The 27676-nt window shown below is 38.4% G+C and overlaps 1 protein-coding gene and 1 pseudogene across 50 annotated transcripts in view; one reads left to right on the forward strand and one right to left on the reverse strand.

Moving 5' to 3' along the window:
- Nucleotides 1–27432, forward strand: part of CLASP2 (cytoplasmic linker associated protein 2) — a 168459-nt gene extending 141027 nt beyond the window's left edge. For all 50 annotated transcript variants that reach the window (XM_066245408.1, XM_066245416.1, XM_066245410.1 and 47 more), the window contains 10 exons: nucleotides 919–1062; nucleotides 3868–4011; nucleotides 6412–6518; nucleotides 7949–8102; nucleotides 13066–13294; nucleotides 17103–17296; nucleotides 17818–17946; nucleotides 20529–20735; nucleotides 22721–22837; nucleotides 25723–27432. In XM_066245408.1, the coding sequence (XP_066101505.1) occupies nucleotides 919–1062; nucleotides 3868–4011; nucleotides 6412–6518; nucleotides 7949–8102; nucleotides 13066–13294; nucleotides 17103–17296; nucleotides 17818–17946; nucleotides 20529–20735; nucleotides 22721–22837; nucleotides 25723–25812 (1515 nt within the window). In that variant the 3' untranslated portion in view covers nucleotides 25813–27432. The remainder of the gene's footprint in view (nucleotides 1–918; nucleotides 1063–3867; nucleotides 4012–6411; nucleotides 6519–7948; nucleotides 8103–13065; nucleotides 13295–17102; nucleotides 17297–17817; nucleotides 17947–20528; nucleotides 20736–22720; nucleotides 22838–25722) is intronic.
- LOC136314478 (eukaryotic translation initiation factor 1 pseudogene) lies at nucleotides 11014–11477 on the reverse strand (annotated as a pseudogene).
- Nucleotides 27433–27676: the final 244 nt, after the last annotated feature.

Raw genomic sequence — 27676 nt, forward strand, 5'->3', positions numbered from 1 at the left:
TGGCATCTTAAGTATCTAAGAACTGTTCACTATGCCAGGTGCCATTTCAAAAGCACACTGGTCAAGTTTTAGAGAACCATTATTTAGAAACCCTGGAATGTTTGAAGATGTTACTTTAAAACTGGTGGTTCTCAACCTATTTTTCTAGCCCAGCATACCTGAAAGAAGGGAGCTAGTTTAACCATGGCTTTTTATGAGTATAAAAAAGGCTGATGCTAAGGAGGAAGTATGTGTGCTGTGCCCTGTCTCCCGCTGATTTTGGAGCCTGCATCCCACCTTGCAACCACACATCAGGAATTCCTGGGAGAATAATAAGACTTTTTAAACCTACATATAACTCTTACACAAATCAGTGTTATCTTTTCTCCATTGGTACTTGTGTAAAGCTTTTTTGTGACACTTCTATTGGGAGGTAGCTCTAGCACTTGATGGACTTATTAAAGAACTTGATCTTATTGTGTGAGTCTTACTGTAGATTTGACAAAAGCCCTATATTGCCACCTCAGTTACTGACAGTGCTTGATTTGTAACGCCTTATTTTCACAAAACCTTGGTTCATTTCCTCAAAAGCCAAGTTGCATTCATTTCGATAGCACCTGGCTCTCAGGGAGTCTAGTCAAGAGTCAGCTATAAGCTCCGAAGGCAGACTCAAGGAGAGCTGTATTATTCTGTCCACTTCAACAGTTGTTAAAACACGGGCAGTGAAGCGTCTGGGACTTACAGGTTCTGCTATGTGTGGAATACACAAATCCACATTATCATATACTTGTACCTCAGGTAGGTAGGTGGTTGTTTAATTCTTTGTTGTTGTTTTCTTCATTTTTTTCTTTGTTAAAAGAAATAATTAATTGTTTTGAAGTGTTTTGATGGTCCCTCTGACCATCTGATCGTCCTCTCTCATTGTGCTAACCTCTCCAGGTGAAGGTTGCTATCCTTAAGTACATAGAAACTCTGGCCAAACAGATGGATCCGGGAGATTTTATAAATTCCAGTGAAACTCGCTTGGCAGTGTCTCGGGTTATCACTTGGACAACAGAACCCAAAAGTTCTGATGTTCGGAAGGTATGTTTTAGTATAAGGTCTAGAAGATAAGTTAGAAAAACAACACATCAGTCATTTTTGGATTGTCAGTGAAGGAAGCTAATATTTTCAGGACGTTACTAGTTAGCAGTGAGTTATTTACCTGTTAGTATGAAGACCTTTTTAAGTAATCTTCTCTTTGAAATTATTTTTAAAGTTTTATCCACTTAATATAAATATAATTTTCAAACTTAGAAGAAAAATTCTATGGATGAATTTAGTCATTTTGTTTCTATCTACCTTGGTAAATAACTCAGCTTTCCCATATTATTCCCACGTCCTTTCCTAGGTCTTTCCCCATTACCTTAAAAATACTTAGGAATAAATTGTTGGTCAGCTATGGGAAAGATTTACATTTTGACTTTGGAAGTATTATCTCCTGTACCACATGGTTTGCTACCGCCTTCTTTCTAATGTTTTCGAAGTATGTACCTGTTAGTGGTTTCAACATCCCAGCCACATACCTATGGCTAGTATTTTCCATATGCTCAAAAGTGTAGATTATTTTCTGGCGAACTTCTTTCTACACCCTCTGTTCTCTTTACCATATTCCTGAGACTTCTCTTTACCCCCTAGTCATTGATTTCTTGCATCCTATATCTAGTTCCCTTTACTTTCTTCCTTGATAAACCATTGTCCTCAATATTTTCTACAATATTACTTTTACTTGAAGACTTGATTTATTTAAAAATAAATCTTAAAATGTATCTAATAAAGCAAAAAATATATTTTAAAATATAATTTAATATAAAATTTTAATAATTTAATATAAAAATAAAATAGAATTAAAATATAAACAACAGAAATGAAGGACATCATTAAAATATACTAAAGCCATTTCCATTTAAATTGTATAATTTAAACCTGTATTATTTATAGCAGAAATAGACAAATAGATCAGTGGAACATAATGGAGGGTCCAGAGACACTTAGGTTTATATAGGAGATTAGTTCATGATAAAGGAAATGTCACTTCACATCATGAGGAAGTGGCACACTCATTGGTAAATGGTTTTGTGAACAGGTGGGCTGTCTGTCTCTAAAGGAAAAATAAAGCTGAATCTCATACTCCAAAATAAAGTCTAGATGGAATAAAGTATACTATAATAATCTTTAATTCACTTGTTCCAATTAACTTGAGATTCTTTCAATGTTGTGGTTCCAGAAAAGGTATAGGATCATGGTTTCAAAATGCAAATAACTTTATTTAAGCACATGTTTAGAGAATGCACTGTATGCTTTGTTGTTTTTAACAAAATGGGCTTATGTGGTAGCTGCTCTTTTTTTCTTCAGCAGTACATAATAATCCTGTTCCAATTTCTTCATGTATAGAGCAACATCATCTTTCAAGGCTGTGTTGGGTAGTGTGCCACTGCTCCAATGTAACGTAGTGTAACCATTCTTCTAGTGTAGTAAACATAGAACACAGGTTGCCATAGAGTGGGGTGGGAAAAGGTCCAGGACATGAATGTTACATTTGGATGCAAGTCATGATTGTGAACCATTTGTGTTTCTTTCTTCTCTCAATTATGGTTTTTTGTAATCTGAATTTCGAAGTTTGGCTTTTAATAACTCAATGCTTTAGAGGAAGGAAAAAATGTAAGTTTTATTAACGTATTCTGGATAAGCTTTGTTTTTTCCTTTTTCCACAAAAACATTAGACCAGATTTAGCTTCAAATTGTGGATTTGTTAGGTTAGCTACTTGAGAGAAGACTAGATCTGGCCAGTTAAGAATCACATTAGAAAATTAAATTTAAACAACCAAGTTGCTCTGAATGGGCTTTGTATAGCTTTAGGGATAGGTGTCCTTATTTTTATCCATCTTTCTGCTTGTAGGGATAAGTGTCCTTATTTGTGTCCATCTTATAATCATTTTTTAGGAATGCTGGAGTAGTAGTGTATATTGATAGAGTAACCTCGGAACTGTCTAGTTAACTTTTGCCATTTATTTTTTTAGGTCCTATTTGTTATACTTTTCATATTCTCTTATTTTTTTCAAAAAATAAATAGGTTAAAAAATTTATATTCTTCCAACAAAGAAATTTTAAAGCATATGAAAACATCTTTTTTCCCCCCTGGGAAAGATGGCCTTGTGCTATTGAATCAAAAAGTTGAGTAAAGAAAATGGTCCCCTGGTAACCAAAATACAGCCGTCCCTCACCATATCGCGGTCCACTTGTCATGGTCTCACTGTATCACAGAATTTTAAATTGTATTTATCTAATTTTGTGTCGCAGATTTTTTGCTATATCGTGGGATTTTGTGGTATATAGGTATTTTTATATGTTGTTAAAATTATGTAGGTTTAAACAGTGTAGAAAGTGTTTAAGAGGCCTGACCTGTGGTGGCGCAGTGGATAAAGCCTCGACCTAGAAATGCTGAGGTCGCTGGTTCAAAACCCTGGGCTTACCTGGTCAAGGCACATATGGGAGTTGATGCTTCCAGCTCCTTCCCCCTGTCTCTCTCTCCTCTCTCTCTCTCTCTGACTCTCTCTCTCTCCTCTCTAAAATGAATAAATAATAAAAAAAAAATTAAAAAATAAATAAATTATAAAAAAAAAAAGAAAGTGTTTAAGAGCATAAGAAGTGTTTATAAGAGTGTGGGAAAGGTTTGTAGGAGTGTAGGGAGGGTTTATAAGCCCTTAAAATATATATAAATAATAAAATAAATGTAAGGTTGCTACTGTGGGGATTTTTGCCTATCGCGGGGGGCTCTGGAACCTAACCCTGCGACAGATGAGGGACCGCTGTAGACGCGTCTACTTCTTCTGTGTCTTTGTTTTCTAGGCGGCACAGTCAGTGCTCATTTCCCTATTTGAACTCAATACCCCAGAGTTTACAATGTTATTAGGAGCTTTACCAAAAACTTTTCAGGATGGTGCTACCAAGCTTCTTCATAATCACCTTCGAAACACTGGCAATGGAACCCAGGTAATTTTAGTTATTTTCTTGGCTATTGTATAATGTGATGGTTGGTGTAACAATAACTGCTTTCTTTTATATGAAGTAAACTTTTGACCCTAGTGTGTCATTTTTGCATCGAAACTGGACAGCATTTCCTAAGCCAAATTAAATATTGCCCTGGAAGACTAGATAGAGTCCTTAGGCCTGTCACATTTATGTTATAATTTGATGTACATTATGATGATAATGAATGGTTGCCAGACTATGAACAAGGAAAACAAAATCTGATTAAGAACTTAGATGAGGCCCTGGCCGGTTGGCTCAGCGGTAGAGCGTCGGCCTAGCGTGCGGAGGACCCGGGTTCGATTTCCGGCCAGGGCACACAGGAGAAGCGTCCATTTGCTTCTCCACCCCTCCGCCGCGCTTTCCTCTCTGTCTCTCTCTTCCCCTCCCGCAGCCAAGGCTCCATTGGAGCAAAGATGGCCCGGGCGCTGGGGATGGCTCTGTGGCCTCTGCCTCAGGCGCTAGAGTGGCTCTGGTCGCAATATGGCGACGCCCAGGATGGGCAGAGCATCGCCCCCTGGTCGCAATATGGCGACGCCCAGGATGGGCAGAGCATCGCCCCCTGGTGGACAGAGCGTAGCCCCTGGTGGGCGTGCCGGGTGGATCCCGGTCGGGCGCAAGCGGGAGTCTGTCTGACTGTCTCTCCCTGTTTCCAGCTTCAGAAAAATGAAAAAAAAAGAACTTAGATGAAAGTATTGGCTTTGCAAGCCATTAGAATTAGGACATACTCTTTAGATGAACCAATTCTTTTTTTTTTTTTTTTTTGGCGACAGAGACAGAGAGAGGGACAGATAGGGATGGACAGACAGACAGGAAGGGAGAGAGATGAGAAGCATCATGTCTTCGTTGCAGTACCTTAGTTATTCATTGATTGCATTCTCATATGTGCCTTGACCAGGAGGCTGCAGCAGAGCGAGTGACTCCTCGCTCAAGCCAGCAATCTTGGGCTCAAGTCAGCGACCTTGGGCTTCAAGCCAGCAACCTTTGGGCTCAAACCAGTGACCATGGGGCCATGTCTATGATTTCATGCTCAAGCCAGCAACCCCACGCTCAAGCTGTTGAGCCCATGCTCAAGCCAGTGACCTCAGGGTTTCGAACCCGGGTCCTCTACATCCCAGTCTGACATTCTATCCACAGCACCACCACCTTAGTCAGGCAAACTAATTCTTGTTTGAGGACTAAAGGGATGACTTATTCCAGGGTTAACAAATAAGCCCAAGGAAGGTAGTGCTTAAAAGAGGTGTGTTTTACATTTAGTAATTACAGGCTTACTGGTCCAAAGGTGCTTAGATATGCTAGATTTTGTTTGGGGGAAATGAAACATTCTATTGTCAGATATCTAAATGATGTAGGATCATTTATATAATATGCTAAAGAATTGAACTTTTTAAAAAATATATTTTTAAAAGACAGGCCTTTGATAATGAGTAAAGGAGAAAATAGACTCACTATGGCAGACATAATGTATAGTCTGAGGGTTAAAAACAATCTGAGAAAAATTTCCTGGGACCAAAACCAGTTATCTTTTTTTTTTTTTTTTTGTATTTTTCTGAAGCTGGAAACGGGGAGAGACAGTCAGACAGACTCCCGCATGCGCCCGACCGGGATCCACCTGGCACACCCACCAGGGGGCGATGCTCTGCCCCTCCGGGGCGTCGCTCTGCCGCGACCAGAGCCACTCTAGCGCCTGGGGCAGAGGCCAAGGAGCCATCCCCAGCACCCGGGCCATCTTTGCTCCAATGGAGCCTTGGCTGCTGCGGAAGGGGAAGAGAGAGACAGAGAGGAAGGAGGGGGGGGGGGGAGTGGAGAAGCAAATGGGCGCTTCTATGTGCCCTGGCCGGGAATCGAACCCGGGTCCCCCGCACGCCAGGCCAATGCTCTACTGCTGAGCCAACCGGCCAGGGCCCAGTTATCTTTTTTAAAGGAGAAGAAACTATTTTGTTACATCTTAAGAAATAAATTCATAATATGACCAAAATTTTATACTTTTTGTGTCTCAATGAAAATCGTTTGTAAAGCAAACTTAAGGAGAAATAAAATTTGAGTATTAGTAATAGTTGGTGGAAGGAATTTGGCTCTGAACAGGAAACTAATTTAAAATTATTAATTTGGGATCGTGTTAAATCTTTGAGGAAAAGATCAGAAGTCCATGAGGAGAACAAAAAAAGGCTAAAGTTAGATTACTGAATGGGAAGAAAGGCTTTTTTACAAAAATCAGAGATAAGTACATGACTATTTAAAATATAGATCTATAAATATGACTCTTATATTGTCCAACTTCTTGATTGAATGTCTTCCTTAAGAGCCTTTTAGTTGAACTTAACATAACTGTCATGTTAATATTTATTTTACTCCCTCTGTCAGAGTTCCATGGGTAGTCCTTTGACAAGACCAACACCACGTTCACCAGCCAACTGGTCCAGTCCTCTTACTTCTCCTACCAATACATCACAGAACACGTTATCTCCAAGGTAATAAAGGGGTCATTTTTCATCGTGGTCTGTTATTTAGATTTCTGTTACTAGAAAAACAGACAGTATAATTTCAGTTGATTTCCACTTGATTTGAAAGGTCTTAAACACATAGAAACTTAGTAGATTCAAAAACTGTAACATTCATTTCAAAAGTAGTTTTTTAAATAATGTATCCAATTTTAACAAGTCATAAGAACAATACTTACACAGCTTTTGTAAATTACTGCTGTTACACTGAATAGTAGAGTAAGGCTTCTCAGATATGCTGTACAAATTCGTAAATTGCAAATCCTTTTAGTTACGTTACTTAGTAAAAATGATGAGGTCAAGTTGTAAGACGAATATTTAGATCTAATATTTGCCAACCACATTGAAAAATAGGAAGGAGGAAAAAGCTTAAAGGCAAAAACATAAAAAGAAAAAAGAAAAAAAGAGAAGGGATAAATATAAAATGACACTTTGTATACTTCTTAGGAAAAAATGTAACTGTGATATTGGTCCTTAGTATAAAATATAAGATGTGTGATTTTCACACACTTGTACAATTCAAGCATGGGCTGTATTTCAGGTGAAGTTCTTGACTGATTAATGAGCTAATAGTTTTTCCTTTCTCCTGTCTTTTTAAAAAATATTTATAGTAGTTCATGGTTGTAGTTATTAGCTTGATTTTCTGTGATTAGCCATATATACCATAGCATGCTTCATCATATAAATTATAATTATAGGATACTTCTTCAGCATCTAAAGGAGAAAAATATATTGCATGCTCATCTAGCTTATTTCTCCCATATTATACATATGTAACAATCTTAATAGCTACATTCTAGTCTCAGTTGAAGTACAGAATTTTATTATAGAGTTCATGTTGATATGTTCAGTGAAAAATTCTGCTAATCACAGGAGTTGGCAAACTCTGAGTAAAGAGGCCTGGGGTAAATACGGTGGGCTTTGCGGGCCATGCGATCCTTGTCCCCTCTACTCCGCTCTGATGTGATAGGGTGAAAATAACCACAGAAAGTACCTAAACAAATGACCGTTGCTATGTTCTAATACAGTTTTAGTTGTGCACACTGAAATTTGAATTTTAGATAATTTTCATGTGTCATGAAATATTTTTATTTTTTCTCAGCTATTTAAAAATATAAAAAGATTCTTAGATTTCAAGGGTCATACTTTCCAGACCCCTGGTTAAACAGAAGAATTTTAAAGATGAAAGGACAGCAGTTTTTACCTTGTTAGTCATTGTAAGCTGCCCTTAATGGAAGGGCAAAGGGCCATGTACTTTAACCATGTATAACTCCTGAGTTTTATTTTGCTTTGGGAAATACACATTCTCTAATCCCATCTTATTTTATAAATATACTATGTACTTTTTAAATGTGTTTGTATTTTAAAACAGTATGCAAATTAATTGGGTTTTTTTATAGTGCATTTGATTATGACACAGAAAATATGAACTCTGAGGATATTTATAGCTCTCTTAGAGGCGTCACTGAAGCAATCCAGAATTTCAGCTTTCGTAGTCAAGAAGATATGAATGAGCCATTGAAAAGGGATTCTAAAAAAGATGATGGCGATTTAGTGAGTATTTTGAATACTCTTACATTGCAGACTTTTTTATTAAGAATTTTGTTTTGGTTTTTTTCTTCTTAACTTTGCTTTCTGTCATTTTCAACATAACTCCCTAGGGCAGGGTTCGGGAACCTATGGCTCGCGAGCCAGATGTGGCTCTTTTGATGGCTGCATCTGGCTCTCAAACAAATCTTTAATAAAAATAATAATAACGTTAAAAATATAAAACATTCTCATGTATTACAGTCCATTCATTTCCTACCACTCATGTTCATGGTTGCGGGTGGCTGGAGCCAATCACAGCTGTCCTCCAGGACAACACCATATTTTTATTGGATAATGCATAACATACACGGGTCGTTGTATGGCTCTCACAGAATTACATTTTAAAATATGTGGCGTTCATGGCTCTCCCAGCCAAAAAAGTTCCCAACCCCTGCCCTAGGGGACAGTCACAAATATTTACTGTATCTACCTTGTGCCAGGCACTGCTCTGGGTCTTAGATTTAGAAAGTAGAGTTATGCCCTCAAGTTCCTTGTAGATTTTTAGATAGAGCTGAGCTGAGTACTGTGGAATTTCAGGTTAAAATGTAAAGTAAATCTATTTTACATTAAATGGTTCAGGGAAGGCCTTTATAAGAAGGTGACATTTGCATTGAGACCTAAATAAAGTAGAAGAATATTCCTTAAAAGAAATAGCAATTGCGAAGATAGTGGTATGAGAACAAGCTATGTACAGTTGACGACCAGGGTGAAAGCCAGTGTAGCTGGAGCGTTATGAAAGAGTGGGGGGTGGCACATGGGCCAGATCACATGGCTCTTACGATACAAAATAAGGTGACTACGTTTCTTTTTTTTTCCTGTTCAGTATAGTGATGGTGATTTGCATTATTAGTTGTTTGTGTGGTTCCACTAAGAATATTACAATCTATTTTCCTGATATTTGTTTTATTGTGCAGTTTGATTCTTCTGCCATTATATAAAGAGCAGTGATTTTTTTTACTCTACTTCTAGACTTTTCTCTGACAGCTTAACTTTTTTTTTTTTTTTTTTTTCATTTTTCTGAAGCTGGAAACAGGGAGAGACAGTCAGACAGACTCCCGCATGCGCCTGACCGGGATCCACCCGGCACGCCCACCAGTGGCGACGCTTTGCCCACCAGGGGGCGATGCTCTGCCTATCCTGGGCGTCGCCATGTTGCGACCAGAGCCACTCTAGCGCCTGAGGCAGAGGCCACAGAGCCATCCCCAGAGCCCGGGCCATCTTTGCTCCAATGGAGCCTTGGCTGCGGGAGGGGAAGAGAGAGACAGAGAGGAAAGCGCGGCGGAGGGGTGGAGAAGCAAATGGGCACTTCTCCTGTGTGCCCTGGCCGGGAATCGAACCCGGGTCCTCCGCACGCTAGGCCGACGCTCTACCGCTGAGCCAACCGGCCAGGGCTTAACTTTTCTTAAAACAAGCCATCTCACTCTTTCCTAAGGAATCAGTGGTTTCTAGGTGTTTCCAAAATTGTAGAACCTTGCAGTGCTTGAACACATCTCTAAAGGGCTCCCTCTTCTCCCTTCCTTCCTTCTTTCCTGTTACTGGTTTTCTCCCCATGCCTATCCAGCAGAGGGCCTGAGATTCCCTGTCCCCAAAAGCTGCATGTGGTAGTAATGACAAGGTAGTAAGAATCACTGCTTCACTGAGACTTTCCCCCCCAGAGATAGAGGATACTGTGGGGAGCCCAAGGAACGTGTTCTGGCATAAGTGAGTTTGAATCCTGGTTTCTGGCAATTATTAGCTAGTCAGATTATTACTTCTAAGTCTCAATGTCTTCATTAGGAAAATAGGATATTACTGCATACCTTAGATGTTATTGTGAGTAAAATAAATCACATGACTTCATTCAGCCCAGAACTGAGCTCCCCTGAGCTCCAGGTTCATACATCAAGCTGCCTGTTTATACACCTGATCTTTTCTAATAAAACTTCTCTTTCCTTTCTTAGTTGATGGCCAAAAACCTTGGACAAAAGAGTTGTTTTTACTACCTCTCTCTTTCTCGTCCTCCATACTCACTCTGCCAGGGTATTTATTTATTGACTGTATCTTCAGAATATATACAAAATCTACCTACTTCTCACAATGGCCTTTCTGGTTCTAGCCATCATCATGACCAAGTCTCTCCCTTGGTTATTAAAATGAGCACTTAACCGGCCTCCTTGATTTTGCCGTTGGCCTCCTGTAGTCTGTTCTCATTCCTCTACTCACAACTCAGAGGTCTCTGTCCCAGAGTAAAAGCTAGTCTCCACAATAGACATTTTCCTTTGTTACCCCTCTGGCTTCATCGCCTACTGCTTTCCTCTCGGTTCTATCCTCTTAAGCCACACGGGCCTCCTTGCTGTTTCTTGAACTTCCTGGGCATGCTCTTGCCTCAGGGCCTTTGTCTTGCCTATTCCTCAGTAGTCCCATGGCTAATTGCCTCAATTCCTTCAGTTTAAGTCTTTGTTCAAATGGCTTCTTAGTAAATTCTGTTCTGACCACTCTGTTTAATCTGCAACTTCTGTACTCACTCATGATCCTCTTAATACTGCGCTGCTTCCCATGCACTAATCAGTTTCTGCCATAACATATACTTCACTCATCTATTGTTTTTAATGTCTCTATCCTCCCAAGAAAAGCTAAACTCCTTTATAGTATACATCATTCTATCTTTTGTTCTTATTCTAATATATCTCTGATATAAAGAACAATGCCTGGCATGTAATTGGTAGTCAGTAAACATTTGAAGAATATTTGTAAAGTGCTTAGTTAATGGCCTGATACATAATTGCTTAATAGATGGTATTGATATTGATGGTTATAATGATTTTTTCCCTTTTTTAATTTTTTTTTGCTCTTTTCAGTTTATTACATGAAGGAGTTACACTAGTCCAAATTAAAAGCAGACCCCAAATGGTTACATCTCATAAGCTGTGAGGTTTTTAAACTTGTGACAAGGGACAGAAGGGAAATGCTACTCATTTTAAGGAAATCCTCACTTAAGCTTCAGTGAGCCAAAAGCACTTAAAACCCATGAACCTTCAGCTGGTCGTCCTTAGCCAGTCCAATCTCTACCAGGAACTGGCATATGTTCTTGCGCTGGTCACCCTGTAGCTGAATTACTTTTCCATATTCTGGATGCTCAATTACAGTACCATTGCAGGCAAATTTCTTCTTAAACGCCTTCACTAGTTTCTTTTTATCGTAATCATCAGCGATCCCTTGGACAGTAGTAAGGGTCTTCCTGCCGTTTCTCTGTTGAATTCTTATATGGATATAATCCTCAGTGCCAGCAGGAAGCAGATCATCACCCTTACTTGCATCAGCAAAGGGGTCGAAAGAGGAGAGGTTCTGTATAGCGGACATAGGATACAATTCCTTTTCCTCGGTGGAAACGGCCTGTGGGAGGCTGCGGTGGGAGGAGGCGGGCAGGGGGGACGGAGCGTCGGGAGGCAAGGGGGGCTCAAGGGGGAAGTTGCTGAGTCCTGGGCGGCGGCTCAGTGACTGGGGCTCTTTTTTAATTTTTTAATTAGAGTTGATGTGCAATATTATATTAGTTTCAGGTGTACACCCCAGTGATTAGATATTATATAACTTACTAAATGATCATCCTGATAAATCACATATCCATCTGACACAATATATAGTTATTAGAATATTACTGACTGTACTCCCTATGCTGTGCTTTACATCCCCATGACTGTTCTGTAGCAACCAGGCTGCACTTAATCCCTTCACCTTTCAACCATTACTCTCAACCCCTTCTCATTTGGCAGCCATCAAAATGTTTTCTGTGTCTCAGTCTGTCTGTTCTGCGTGTTTATTTTGTTTTTTAGATTCAATTTTTGATAAAGATGCATTTATTGCCATTTTATTGTTTATATGTTTTATCTTCTTTTTCTTCTTCTTCTTAAAGAAGATCCTTTAGCAGTTCGTGTAACACTAGTTTGATGGTGATGAACTCCTTTAGCTTTTTCTTACCTGGGAAGTTGCTATATAATGTACACAAACTCCATCAGGTCTATTTCCAAAAATTATGCAGTACTTTTAGGCCATTTTTATTAAGCTGGCTTTGTGTGTGTGTGTGTGTGTGTGTGTGTGTGTGTGTGTGTGTGTGTGTGTAACAGAGTCAGAGAGACAGAGGGACAAATAAGGACAGACAGACAGGAAGGGAGAGAGATGAGAGGCATCAATTCTTCGTTGAGGCTCCTTAGTCCCCTTAGTTGTTCATTGATTGCTTTCTCATATGTGCCTTGACCAGGGGGCTACAGCAGAGTGAGTAACCTCTTGCTTAAGCCAGTGACCTTGGGCTTCAAGCCAGCAACCTTTGGGCTCAAGCCAGCGACCATGGGGTCATGTCTATGATCCCACACTCAGGCTGGTGAGCCCGTTCTAAAGCTGGATGAGCCCGCGCTCAAGCCGGCGACCTCGGAGTTTCAGACCTGGGTCTTCTGCATCCCTGTCCGACACTATATCCACTGTGCCACTGCCTGGTCAGGCTAAGCTGGCTTTTTATTTGGTTTTCTTATACTTTGCTGACATACTGTCATTGTATATTTTACTACCTTATTAATGGAATTTCACAGCTTTTAGGTCTGTGTTGCTAATGAAAGTCCTTTTGTATTTTTAACTGGAACAGAGAAGCTGGCTGTTGCTAATCACATGAAATATATTATTTGGTTAATCTATTGGCAGGGGCATTGTAAGAATCTTTAGAGACAGTATTCTTTTGTGGTTTTTATGAGCCCTCAACAAGTTTCTTTACATCTTTACTATAAGCTTTGACCTTTTGGATGTAAGTTTTAACTCATGTTGATTTCTATTACATAATTTTTTCCCCAGCTGGTTATTACCTTTTTAAAATAGCCTTTATGCAATGGGAATTTTTTTTAGAATTTTGAGTTGATACTTTAAAACGAGTTAATTTGCTATGTTTTCCCCTTCCCATTAATAGATGTGTGGTGGTCCTGGGATGTCCGACCCAAGAGCGGGAGGTGATGCGACGGACTCAAGCCAAACAACGCTGGACAATAAAGCTTCATTGCTCCATTCCATGCCTGCTCACTCCTCTCCGCGCTCTCGAGACTATAATCCGTATAACTATTCAGACGGCATCAGTCCCTTCAATAAGTCTGCCCTCAAGGAAGCCATGTTTGATGATGATGCCGACCAGTTTCCTGATGGTATGTTGTGTGTCATACTGCCACCACCTGTGTTGTGGAGGACTGGGAATCATTGAAGCAAAAGAAATACAAATGCTTTTTTTGTAACCCGAAAAGGATCTTTGGGATGGTAATGTGTTCTCCCCTCTTCTAGGAGCTAATTTCTGATGGTTTGGTAGATATCTTCCCAAGGAAGAGAAACAAGAGTTATCATCCTAAGATCATCCATGAAATGAAGAAAACCTTAATGGCTTTCCAGAAGTAACTGAAACCAATTTTAGCTTACTAATTTATCTTTAGACACCATTCAGTCATTTTTTATACCAGAATGACAAAACTCTTTGAAGTAATACCCATTTTTTATAATAGTCTTTGAAGTGTTAAGCCATAAACAAACTCGATAATAAGATATATCCAAGGACCAAATATGGGAAGAGCTATCATTAGGTTTTGGGGCCGGCTAGGTTGAAGCTATAATGCTAACAATGGGCTTAAGCCTAAACTCAACATTACTAAGCTGCATAGCCTGATAAATTGCCAGACCTTCCTGAGCCCCACTGTCAGCCTCTGAAAGAGGATGGAGGTGTAACTACCTTTCTTCTGGTCACAGCATGCAGTAAGGTTCATGAAAAAATCTATAAAAACTGATCAGAAAGTATAACACACTATAAGTGTTTTAATTATTTTGAATAATAAGGAATTATATTTTCCCTCTACAAAGAACATTATCTATTAATTTTTTTTTCTAATTAAGACTCAAGTAATGTAATATATAACTATATATGGATAAAGTTGAAAGTCTCGTTCTCAACATTATCTCATGTTTCTATACTTAGGTAGTTTCTGGTTTTCCTTTCTTCCCCCAATGTTGCTTTCAGTGAACATATTTCTGCATAAGCTTTTATATGTACATAATTCATTCTAAGAGATTTCTAGAGGTAGAATTGCTCAATTAAGGGATATGTACATTTAACTTTTGCAAGTTACTACCCAGTAAAGCTTAAAACACATGGCCAGTTTAAGTAGTGCTAATTTTCTCAACACAAAATGTGTAAATGTTTTAAATTTTTGTTACTATGCTGGTTATAAAATAGATCATTCTAATAAGCATTTTCTCAATTTTTAAGAAGACTGAGAAATTAGGTATCAAATCTTTTTTAATTTCTGTGTTTTGATGAGGGAAAAATTTTATTTGTATATCTTTGATTACTAATGAGTTTGACGAATTACATTTTTACAAACGTGTCATCTTATAAGATTTTAATATATCACAAAGACAAAATAGCAGCATAACAGGAGTGGATAAATTGATCAAGTCCTTTGAACCCTGCATAGGAGCAACAGCCTGGTAAATTGAGACCTACCTTTAGCAGCTTTGATTGTATTAAAATTATTTCTTCATTGAGGTCACAAACCAGTAGACCATATTGGACATACTGACATTTTTTGCATTAGTTGACATATGTATATTTAATTTTAAAATAATCAAAAGCTAATAGTTGGGGGTACAGTACAAAGAACTTTTTTTTCTGAACCATTTGAAAGTAAGTTGCCAAACTGATGCTCCATCACCCCAAATACTTTAGGATGCACTTTCTATAAACAAAGACAATTATTCTATATAACCAAAATATATTTATCAAAAACAGGAGATAACCACCAGTACGTTAATAACCACCTATCCTAAACCCCATTAGAGTCTTTCAGTGTCCAACTGATACAGTATATAGCTAGAGGATCCAGTTCAGAATCTCAGTGCATTTAATCATGTGTCTGTAAATCTCCTTCAGCATTGTTTCCTTGGCTCTTATAACCCTGGGACTTTTGAAGGTTAGACCAGTTATTTATTGTAGCATTTCCCTCAACTTAGTTTTCCCAAGATTGGATTCAGGATATATAGTGTTGGCATCAGTATCACAGAGTGATCGTGCACTCCTTTCAGTAACGCAGGGTTTCGCTTTGCCCCGTGACTGGCAACATTAACTTTGATCACTTGATTATGGTGGTGCTTGCCAGGCTTCTCCACTGTGAAGCTACTCTTTTTGTAATTAATATGTGTTTTGTGGAGATGTACTTTAAAACTATATAGCCTGTTCCTCATTAAATTTAAATTTTATTCATTAAAATTCATGTATTTTTAATTGTATGAACTTGTGGTTTCCTATTGTATTCAATGGGTTATAAATTGTAAGTATCATTACTTATTTTATTGCTTAAATTGTCCTTGACTTAACCAGCAGGATTCTGTTCAGATTAGCTTTGTGTCCTTGTGGCATGTCTCCATCCTTGCATTCTGGAACAACAAAATATCGTACTGTCCCTGATTCAGTCCCAGGATCAACCATTTCTCCAAGGCTTAGTCCTTGGTTTCTTTGAATAGAAAATGATGCACTGAGTGTACTCACTGCTAGTAAGATGTCTATACTGCCCTGACCTCTCAGAGGCCAGAGCTATCTGATACACTAATTTACAACATTTATTTCTACATCTACACAAAGTTATGTTTCCACCAGTAAATCTAATTCTAATCTGGCACCGTGAGATTAACTCTAGTTTCCTCCCTTTCCAAATGGTTAACCACAGTCCTTTCCCATAAAAGGCCAGCATGCTCACACCAAGAGTACTAGCAGTGAGTACAGCTCCCTGGGGTGAGCAGTCGTTCCTGGGGACTCAGGAGAGGGAATCCCAGGCTCAGGCACCATATTCTGTGCTGATTTTTTTTCAGGGAAGTTTGCAAGGAAAAGAGTTTATGGCACAAGCTCAGACCACTGCCTGCCCAAGTCCCTCCATTATCATGTATTTTATCATCAAAAGAATTTAGGAAGAGCTCTCTATTTTGTAGTGTTCTAATATGAACTTTTGGACTTAACTGTCTTTCCTACAAAAATGATTCAAAGCACTATCTGATGACTTATAAAAAAAATAAATAAGTCTTTTAATATTCATAAACTTTATGAGTTCATAATTATACTTTAAAAAAGCAAAAACAGATGAAAACATTGGGCCCGACTCTTGACTGTCAAATTTAAAAGGAAATATATTAAGTATTTAGTCTGCCTTTCTATCAGACTGTATTCCAGATAATCAGCTCTAGTTGATAACATTACTCTCTGCAGGAGAATTCCAGCCCATTTTTAACCCCTAAGGAAAAAAAAATGATTCAGCAACACTCAGTGGGTGAAACCATTAGTAAAAGATTGACAGGGAACTTGACAGTGGTGGGAGAAAGTTGCTCCAGTGATCACTGCTTCTTGGGATGATATCATTTAAATGCATACTTAGGTATACAAGAATGAAATATTTAGTCTTTGTAAGATATGTTTCAAGAAAAAAGGGGGAGTACAGAGATAAAGTAAAAATGGTAAAATATAATTGTCAAATCTGGGTGATGGGGGAGGGGGAGGGGGAGGGGGGTACAAAGAAAACTAGATAGAAGGTGATGGAGGACAATCTCTCTTTGGGTGATGGGTATGCAACAGAATTGAATGATAAGATAACTTGGACATGTTTTCTTTGAATATATCTACCCTGATTTATTGATGTCACCCCATTAAAATAAAAATTTATTTATAAAAAAAATTTGGGTGATGAATAAATGGGGTTTCGTTATACTATTCTCTCTCTCTCATGAATTATTATAAAAAGTTTTAAACCAGCATTGGTGTTTTGTAAGTAATAAATGGAAAAGAAAAGTACTTAGTTGTTTTTGGTTGTGGTTTTGTGTTTTTTTTTACAGCCAGCATTGTTTTGCATGTTACAAAGTTGTTATCCCATACTTGTGAGAGTTGACCTATAGAGTTACAGAATTAATGTCATGTCCTTTTGACAGATCTTTCCCTAGACCATTCTGACCTGGTGGCAGAGTTGTTGAAGGAGTTGTCTAACCATAACGAACGTGTAGAAGAAAGAAAAATTGCCCTCTATGAACTAATGAAACTAACACAGGAAGAATCTTTCAGTGTTTGGGATGAACACTTCAAAACAATATTACTTTTACTGCTTGAAACCCTTGGGGATAAAGAGGTAAATGGTATAATGTGTATCCAATAGTCTATTTATCCTGTCTTGGGTTGCAGGTCATTGTCAATTAACCAAGCACTACACAGATTTAGAAATTGGGAAAAACAAGTCTCTTCTGCTGCTGCTGGTTTTTGCATGAAATTTTCACTGTAAAATATTTTTTCTTTTAAACCAAGTAGCTCAGCAATTTTGAGCAATTGACAATGGGAAAAATAAGAGGTTGCTGACAGATCTTTCAAAGGAGAAGAGAGGTTACTTGTTTTGCCTGTTTAAATTAGTTGAGAAGTAAAACTTTTTAATAGAAATCATTGGTTCTCAGTTTTATACATATTTAATATGTGTGATATGGTTTCAGCTAGAGATGGGAAAACTTAATTATGCACTATATTGCATACTTTATGCAGTTGTCTGATTTCCCTGACCCCCACCCCCACCCCAATATTAAGACCCTTAAGTTTCAGATGTGGAAAATGTCGATTATCTACAACTCAAAATATTAAAAACATTAAAATGTTTCTTCTTAGCCTACAATCAGGGCTTTGGCATTAAAAGTTTTAAGAGAAATCCTAAGGCATCAACCAGCAAGATTTAAAAACTATGCAGAACTGACTGTCATGAAAACATTGGAAGCACATAAAGATCCTCATAAGGAGGTAAGTGACATGACACTAAAATTATTTTTCTTAGTACTTCTGATATTGCAGTAGTCCACTCTTATCCTCAGAAGATATGTTCAAGACTCCCCACTCCACCTCCCTCTGGATGCCTGAAATTGAGGACAGTACCAAATCCTATAGAGACTGTTTTTTCCTGTACATGTATACCTATGATAAAATTTAAGTTTTAAGTTAGGCACAATAAGAGATTAGCAGCAATAACTAGTAATAAAATGGAACTGTTACACCTGACCTGTGGCGGCACAGGGGATGAAACGTTGACCTGGAACGCTGAAGTCACTAGTTCAAAACCCTGGGCTTACCTGGTCAAGACACATGGGAGTTGATGTTTCCAGCTCCTCACCCTCTTCTCTCCCTCTCTTTCCCTCTCCCCCCCCCTCTCTTTCTCTTTTCCTCTTTCTCTCTAAAAATAAATTAAAAAATCTAAAACTCCCAAAATAGAGCCATTATAACAGTATACTATAATGAAAGTTACGTGCATGTGGTCTTTCTCTCTCTCAGAATATCTGACTATGTTATTCTCACCTTATCACTAATGGAAGCACTTTACAGCTTCTCTTTGGCGTATCTGAATTACCAGCATCACAACTCTTTTTTTTTTTTTTTTTTTGTGACAGAGACAGAGAAAGGGACTGATAGGGCAGACATGAAGGGAGAGAGATGAGAAGCATCAATTCTTCATTGCAGCACCTTAGTTGTTTTTTCATTGATTGCTTTTTCGTATGTGCCTTGACTGTGGGGGGCTACAGCAGACCGAGTAACCCCTTGCTCAAGCCAGAGACCTTGGGCTCAAGCTAACGACCTCAGGGCCTCGAACCTGGGTCCTCCGTGTTCCAGTCTGACGCTCTATCCACTGCACCACCACCTGATCAGGTTGCATCACAACTCTTGTGCATCAGGGTTGTTATTAAGTCAAGGCGGCTTTAAGGCAAGCGCTATGATATCACCATAGTGGGTATGATAACCGAGCTGGCTACTAAGTGACTGACAGGTTCGGTAGCATATATAGTGTTGGCTCTGCTGGACAAAGATGCTTCACGTCCTAGGCAGGACGGAGTGGGATAGTGCAAAATTTCATCGTGCTACCCAAAGGAGCATGCAGCTTAAAACACAGAAATTGTTTCTTTCTGGAATTTTCTATTTAGCATTTTCAGATCATGGTTGGTATGAAGAAGTTAAAAACCTCTATAAGTAACTTTTTAAAACATATGACTGTGAACCTTATAGAAGAGTGAGTCATAACTTTTAAATTTGTCTAGGTTTTTATTCAGATTTTTTTGTTGTTGTTCAGCTGGTGTTTAGTAGTGGCACACCTTTAGCATTTGCTGAAGATCTAAAAGAACAATATTTCTAGTTTAGTTACCCAGCTTCTGACCCAAATAATACCTGTCCCATCCCTATTTTTACAAAAGATAAAGTTGTCATTGTTAAGATGTTAGAACTGACATTAGCCCTGGGACTTCTGACTTCCTATGTATTTTCCACTGGACCTTTCTGAGCACCTCACAGATTGAGATCATATGGGACACACTACCAAAGTAGCATCAAAAGCAATAATTTTTACACGTTTTCACTACCATCTTTTTTTTTTTTAAAGATCATATTTAGAGATTACAGATTTTAATAAGATTACCATTTCTCCTATTGTAAAACCATTGTCTCACCCTCCCCAAGCCTAATACCGAAGAAAAGAAAATCATTATGAAGGCCCTGGCCGGTTGGCTCAGTGGTAGAGCGTTGGCTTGGTGTGCAGGAGTCCCAGCCAGATTCCCAGCCAGGGCACACAGGAGAAGTGCCCATCTGCTTCTCCACCCCTCCCCCTCTCCTTCCTCTCTGTCTCTCTCTTCCCCTCCCACAGCCAAGGCTCCATTGGAGCAAAGTTGGCCTGGGCACTGAGGATGGCTCTGTGGCCTCTGCCTCAGGTGCTAGAATGGCTCTGGTTGCAACAGAGCGATGCCCCAGATGGGCAGAGCATCGCCCCCTGGTGGGCGTGCCCGGTGGATCCTGGTCGGGCGCATGCGGGAGTCTGTCTGACTGCCTCCCCGTTTCCAACTTCAGAAAAATACAAAAAAAAAAAATCATTATGAACAGAAGAAGGAGTAGCATGTTAACTTGATAACATATTGAATGTTTTACATTGTTATAATGTGAGGGGGGCACAAGCATTCTTGGAGCTGAGGACATTAATAATGAGCAGCATCTCACTATGGCCAATGCAGAAGACTCCACACTGTTGTCTGGGTAAATAGAGCCTTCACTTCCCTGCACAACTAGACCACGATATGATTTAGGAATTGTTTTAGCCAGCATTAAAAGGCACAGAAGAAGGAAAAACAGTGGAAGAAAGCCCCATGAATCCATTTTCTAGCTTCAGCAATCACTGACATTTAGCAAGCCCTGCTTTATCTGTACTCTGACTTTTTATGTTTACTGTTTAATGTTTTTTTAATTAAATCCCATATATTATATCCTATTACCTATTTCATGAAGTTTGTACTTCCAGGACACAGTGTACAATTTTATTAAAATGACTTCCCTGCTGATTCCCTCTGTTCCAGGTGGTGAGATCAGCTGAGGAAGCCGCGTCGGTGCTGGCCACTTCCATCAGTCCCGAGCAGTGCATCAAAGTGCTGTGTCCTATCATTCAGACGGCAGACTACCCCATCAACCTCGCTGCCATCAAAATGCAGACGAAAGTGATCGAGAGAGTGTCCAAGGAAACTCTGAATCTCCTCTTACCAGAGATTATGCCAGGCCTCATACAGGTGAGCAACAAGCTAGGAGGAATAGCTATTATAGATTTGGGATTCGGTCATTTTAGTCACTTTTCAGGTTACACTAATGGCATGACCACACCTGCCTACTGTCTTAAATGTTCAGAGCAAAGATTTTCCAGAAGTAACTGTCTGTCTGTCTGTCTGTGTGTGTTAAAATACACATAGTAGAAAATTTACCATTTAGTCATTTTTGTGTGCAATTTGGTGGCATTAAACACATTTTGTATAATTTGGTGGTATTAAATATATTCATAATGTTACACAATTATCTACTATCTATTTTCAGAACTTTTTAATCATCCCAAACAGAAACTCTGTAGCCATTAATCAGTAATTCCCCGTTCTTTTTCCCCCAGCCCTGGCCACCTCTACTCGACTTTCTGTCTCTCTTCTACCGCCCAGGTTCCCCCATAGGTAGAATCATACAGTATGTGTCCTTTTGTGGCTGGCTTATTTCACTTAGCATAATTTTTTAGGGTTTATCCATATTGTAGCATGTATTCAGATGTCACTCTTTGGTTGAATAATATTTCATTTATGTTTATACCATAATTTGTTTACCCATTCATCTGTTGATGGATATGTAGGTTGTTGTTTTTTTTAATTAACATAACTATTACAATGACATTTCTTATAGTATCTTCTTGTGCTTATATGTATATATCTAGAAGTTGAATTTCTAGGTATTACCAGATTTCTCTCTAAAGTGGTTATACTAGTTTACAGTCATAGATGTAATGTGTTATTTTCTTTTTCTTTTTTTTTTCTTTTTTTTTGTATTTTTCTGAAGTTGGAAAGGGGGAGGCAGTCAGACAGACTCCCGCATGTGCCCGACCAGGATCCACCTGGCACGCCCACCAGGGGGCGATGTTCTGCCCACCGGGGGTGTCGCTCTGTTGCAACCAGAGCCATTCTAGTGCCTGAGGCAGAGGCCACAGAGCCATCCTCAGTGGCCGGGCCAACTTTGCTCCAATGGAGCCTTGGCTGCAGGACGGAAAGAGAGAGACAGAGAGGAAGGAGGGGGGAGGGGGGAGAAGCAGATGGGTGCTTCTCCTGTGTGCCCTGGCCAGGAATTGAACCCAGGACTCCTGCACGCCAGGCCAATGCTCTACCACTGAGCCAACCGGCCAGGGCTTAATGTGTTATTTTCTATGCAGACAAACCCATTTATATAAAAATTGTAACCGAAATGGAATTATATTTTGTAATATGTTTTGCTTAACTTAATTACAGGTTGTGAAATTTTTTTATCCAATAAATAATATTCTATTATGTAACTTTAATGAATAACTAGTATTACATAGTATATATACTATATTGAGACCTCTCCTGAAGAGAATTAATCATTTATTTCTTTGTGCATCTATAGCATTACATTTGTGACTGTTATGCTAAGCCTAAAATTTTAAATTTTGAGGTCCTTGAAGATAAGATCCATATATCTTTCTTCTTGGTCTGTGCTTTGATACTAAGAACAGAATATACATAATGTGCATATGTCATACATATAATGTGTATGGAATAAATATTTGTTGGATGAGTAGTTTAGAGTAGTGTTAGGGATGGGACCAATATTAAGCTTAATTTAGCCTGGATTATATGAGTCCCTTGACTGCCATGCCAAGGAGTTGAGGTTTTATTTGATAGTGAGGAGTTATTGAGTTCCCTAAAACTGAATGCTTTTAGGCGGTTAGTCTGGAGACTTTTTGCAGACTGGATTGGCAAAGGAGCAGCCTCAGAGTCAGAGACTTGCAGCTTTCCAGGCTAAATAAGAAAGAACCTGAAAAGGAAGGCTAACAGTAGAGGTGCCAAAGGGGAGATGGAAAGAGACAAGGGCATGTCTCTGCCTGAAAAGGGTGAAAAGTTAGTCAGTAAAGCTTTAGATCTCATCTTTGAGTTGCATCTTCTGTCTCTGTTAGAATGGTACTTTTCTAAGAACCCCCAGGAGTGCTAATAAGGACTTTTCTCCCTAGGGTTATGATAATTCAGAGAGCAGTGTTCGGAAAGCCTGTGTCTTCTGCCTGGTGGCTGTTCACGCAGTAATTGGTGACGAACTAAAACCACATCTCAGTCAGCTCACTGGCAGTAAAGTAAGTAGAGCTGCTTCATTCATTCTTAGGGTGGTGGCCATGGTACATTTTTCAAAATTATTTTATGTGTCTGTGGTAAAGGGTACATTTGTATTCAGCTTTTAATAAGTCACGTGTTGAGCATTCAACTTATTCATCCTACTGTTTGCATTTTTGTTGTTTCTACTTTCATATTTGTCACTCAGGTGAAACCAACAGTTTGGTAGGGTGGTTGGTAGATTCCTATGAAAGAAATAGCAATAGCTTCTGGTTATTTAAAATAGCCAGCTTACTTCTCTGCCACTCCCACAAAGACTATTTAAAAATAGATAGGGTTTTCGCCTGACCACGTGGTGGTGCAGTGAATAGAGTGACCTGGTATGCGAGGACCCAGGTTTGAAACCCCATGGTCCCTGACTTGAGCACGGATTCATCCAGTTTGAGCGTGGGATCACAGACATGACCCCGTGGTTGCTGGCTTGAGCCCAAGATGGCTTGAGCAAGGGGTCACTGGCTCAGCTGGAGCACCTCCCGTCAAACACACAGGAGAAGCAATCAATGAACAACTAAAGGTGCCCTCCCTTCCTGTCTGTCTATCTGTTTATCTCTTTATTTGTGCTTCACTTAAAAAAAATAGATGGGGTTATATATACATGGATTATTTACTATATATCTCCCAAAATATTGAACACTTGAACATATTTAAATTTTCCCCTATGAACTATGGTAAATAGTTGTTCTCTTTCTATTCTTATTTTGATCCAGAAAAGTGTACAACTTTGATTTGGTATGTTAAAATTTTTAAATTATTTTTAAGACTTAAATAAAATAAGTCTTGCTTTTATAATTTCTTTGATAATATCACAATTTTGAAATGTGTTCTAGAGGGTGAGGATATAAACAAGTTAATAGAAGACACTTGCCTTCAGTTAAAGAGTTTCCCCAAATTCTAATGATGTCATTACTTGTTGATGATTAAATGATCGTATTTACTTTTAAAATAGCAAAACAGCAGAAAAAATACACATAAAGGAAAATGAGCTCAGGTATACATCTTACATTAAAGTCCTATGTGAGTTATACATAGATTAAAGTAGTGGTTCTTAACCCTTTCTGGGTTAAGATTTTTACCTAATTAAGATTAGGTAAAAATTTTATCTCAATTAAAATAAATACATAAAGAAAATATTTTAAATTTATTTTAGAGAGAGAGAGCAATAAAGAGAGAGAAATACTGATTTGTTGTCCCACTTGTTTATGCAGCCATTGGTTGATTCTTGTATGAGCCCTGACCAAGGATCAAGCCTGCAGTCTTGCCATATCTGGTGATGCTCTAACTAACCAACTGAGCTAACTGGCCAAGGCCTACATACAAAACATTTTATACATGGTTTTCAGAGGATTCAATGAGCCCCTGAATCCATGGACACTAGGTTAAAACCTTTGAATCAAAGAGTTAATGTTAAAAAAAGTAAACTTTTGCCTGACCAGGCAGTGGCGCAGTGGGTAGAGCGTCGGACTGGGATGCTGAGGACCCAGGTTCGAGACCCCAAGGTTGCCAGTTTGAGCGCAGGCTCATCTGGTTTGAGCAAAAGCTCACCAGTTTGGACCCGAGGTCTCTGGCTCGAGCAAGGGGTTACTTGGTCTGCTGAAGGCCCACAGTCAAGGCACATGTGAGAAAGCAATCAATGAACAACTAAGGTGTCACAACGAAAAACTGATAATTGATGCTTCTCATCTCTCTCCGTTCCTGTCTGTCCCTATCTATTCCTCTCTCTGACTCTCTGTAAAAATAAATAAAAATAAATAAAACCAAGGGCATTTGAAACATGTTTAAAAAAAAAGTAAACTTTCAACAATAAAGTGATTTCAAAGAAAAATATGTCCCAGATTTTATAATGTGCTTAAATTGGGTCCTGATAATCCATAGATATCTGCAGAAGAATACAGTTCAACGCTTTCGCCTTGGCCTTTGCTCAGTTGGTGGAACACTGTCCCAGCACACCAAGGTCACGATTTCAGTCCCCAGTCAGGGAACGTGTAGGAACCAATCAGTGAATGCACACCTAAATGGAACTAAGTGGAACAATGAATTGATGGGTGTATCTATCTCTCTCTCTCTCTCTCTCTTAATCTCTCTCTCTCTCTCTCTCTCTCAGTCTCAATGTAATGGAATTTTTTTTTTAGTTCTGCACTTTATCAGAATAATAGTCAGCCAGTAATAATCTTTACATATGAAGACAGAAGCTAGGTGGGGGAAAAAATATTTGGAAATAACATTAGATGAATAAAGTAGAACACAATTGTATATGCACTGATTACATATAAAATATGCATATCTTATAAAAATATGGTCTCATACAGTATAGACTGAAAAATAATACAGAGAAATAAAAAACATTTTTGTTAGGACAGTGGCATAGTTAGTTGTCTAAGATCTTGGGTCCTGGAACCCAAGTGTCTAATTTCCTACCGTGGCCCACTTCTTACCTAGCTCTAAGACCTTAGGCAGTGGCTCACACATTCTGTATCTCAGTGTCCCCATCGATACAATGTTTTAAAGATAAAAAGAGATAATATGAAGCAGTTAGTATATTGTATAGCACATGGTGCTTTACATGTTTGTCATCATTGTCTTAATGATAGTGTTTTTTCTAAATTGACTGAAAGTTTTATGTTTCCACTACAACATTTTTTGAAAGGACATGCTAAACTACTCAATAATGAAGATACAAATTAGAAAAAAAATTTTACTTTGTAATTGTCAACAATAACTTGGACTTTATAATAACCACTCAGTTTAAAATCTGTCTTTTAAAGCTCACATGTATGCAATTTTTTGATGAGCCATTATACTATAATTTAGAACAGCTCACTTGAATGACATGTTTGGTTTCAACCCGCAGATGAAGCTACTGAATCTGTACATCAAACGTGCACAGACAGGCTCCGGAGGAGCTGATCCCACTACTGATGTTTCCGGACAGAGTTTGTGAAGCTGCTCGGAGTGAACCAGGTCTCTCAAGAAACCACAGACGGACCACCCTCATCAATGAAAGGAAATTTTCAAATACATCTTTTTGAACTTACCCTTGTTTCCTAGTTTTTGTTTTTTGTTTTGTTTTGTATTTTCTGTAACAGAGGGCTATCCTCAGTCTGCATGTAAGTTTTATGATAGTTATCCCAAATTCAAGAAAAAGCAGTATTAACAACAGTTGATCAATATAAAGTAATTTTAAATCTCATCATTTCACATGTTTGTATCCTTTGTCTTCCCATTAACCTTTGCCAGTGTTACGATTGTATAAATTTTTTTAATGCTGGTTAAACAGGAATGCTTAAAGCTTTACAAGTTCAAGTCTAAAACATTTTTTGCTTTTATTCAAATGCAGAATAATATTTTTATTGCTACTTTGACTTTTATTTCCTATCATGTCCTATGCTAGAAATATTGAAATGACGTGAAACAAAGCAGGACTAATCTAAACTACAGCTGGACTCTGTTGATGTGATGGTGATACATGTCATTAGTTGCAACTTCTTTGGGGTGATCTGTAGTTTAAAACTAAGACCTCAAAGAGAAATGTTACAGAAACAGCCAGTTTTGTAAAACTGATATTGTTTGTTGGTTACTGATCTTACCATCTTTATTTAAAACCATGCCCCCCCCCCCCCAAGATCCCTTAAGAAAGCTGCACCAAATCATCTGCCTGGTTTTTCTTGATACTTATTAAAATAGAAGGTTTCATTGCAGGATTTTTGGTTTGTTTATCTTTGTTGTGAATGATGCTTTTTTATATTTATTAATATCAAATTCACTTATGAATAAACTTGATAATGGAAACACAAAAGAAATCAAGTGCATGTGTGTCCTTAACAGTCTTCTGTTTCTCATTTAATAAACAAACTAATTATTGAGACATGGGAGTCGACCAGCACCTTTTGTTGAAACGGTGGAACCTGGTTTCCTTTTACCGTGACATTGTCTTACTTGAACACACTGATCCTGAGGAGAGAGAAGATGGTGCCAGGACTAATTACCTTGTATAATGGCTCAAATTCTCTACCTCTTCAGGGCTAACACTTTTAACTGAGCTGCTGCCTCTAGTGTCTTTTGGAAAACTATTTAAAGGGTGATTTTCTGTTTGTTTTTTTTAATCACCTTTTGCTACATCTGTTCTTTTCATGTGCAGCCAACTTGTAAAATTTACCAGTTTTGGTGAAAGGCAAAGTAGATAATTTGGAACCAGGATACTAATGATTGCTCATCTTGACTTTTTTTAATCCTAACATAAAGTGAATTTGACTGGAAAGGCAAATAGCTATTAGGAAAGCAATTTGCTGTTGTTGCAGAGTTATCTGTACCTTCTTTGTTTAATTGAAAAAAATGTAGAAATGTATGTAAAGAATTTAAGACGAGTACTGAATGGATGATTTGTCATAGGCTTTTACCTTTGTTTCTGTTCTAGCAGCAGGAAAAGTCTCTCTATTCCTTCCCTTTACCTGTAACAATTTTGTTTTCTACTGTTAATTACATTGTGTATTTATAGTTCTATGCTTACTGTTGTGCATATACTGGCAATAAAACTGTACATAACATTACTTGAAAAAATTAATGTGTATCAGTTGTTCTTCTGTCTCATGATATGGCATGTCACTTATCCTCATAATTAGTTTTTATAAAAATCTTTAAAAGGTCCGTGTACCATGAATTTTATAAGTATATCTAAGGGGAAAAGATTTATCAGGAGTAGTGGCCACAATCAAAAATATATATTGTTATCTACACATGTATAAATTACAGCTTTAAAACAAAAAGGCACTTTAAACATTGAACACTTCTTAGTAATGTTTTACGTT

The sequence above is a fragment of the Saccopteryx bilineata genome, chromosome 10 (genome assembly GCF_036850765.1).
Source record: "Saccopteryx bilineata isolate mSacBil1 chromosome 10, mSacBil1_pri_phased_curated, whole genome shotgun sequence".
NCBI classification, from domain to species: Eukaryota; Metazoa; Chordata; class Mammalia; order Chiroptera; family Emballonuridae; genus Saccopteryx; species Saccopteryx bilineata.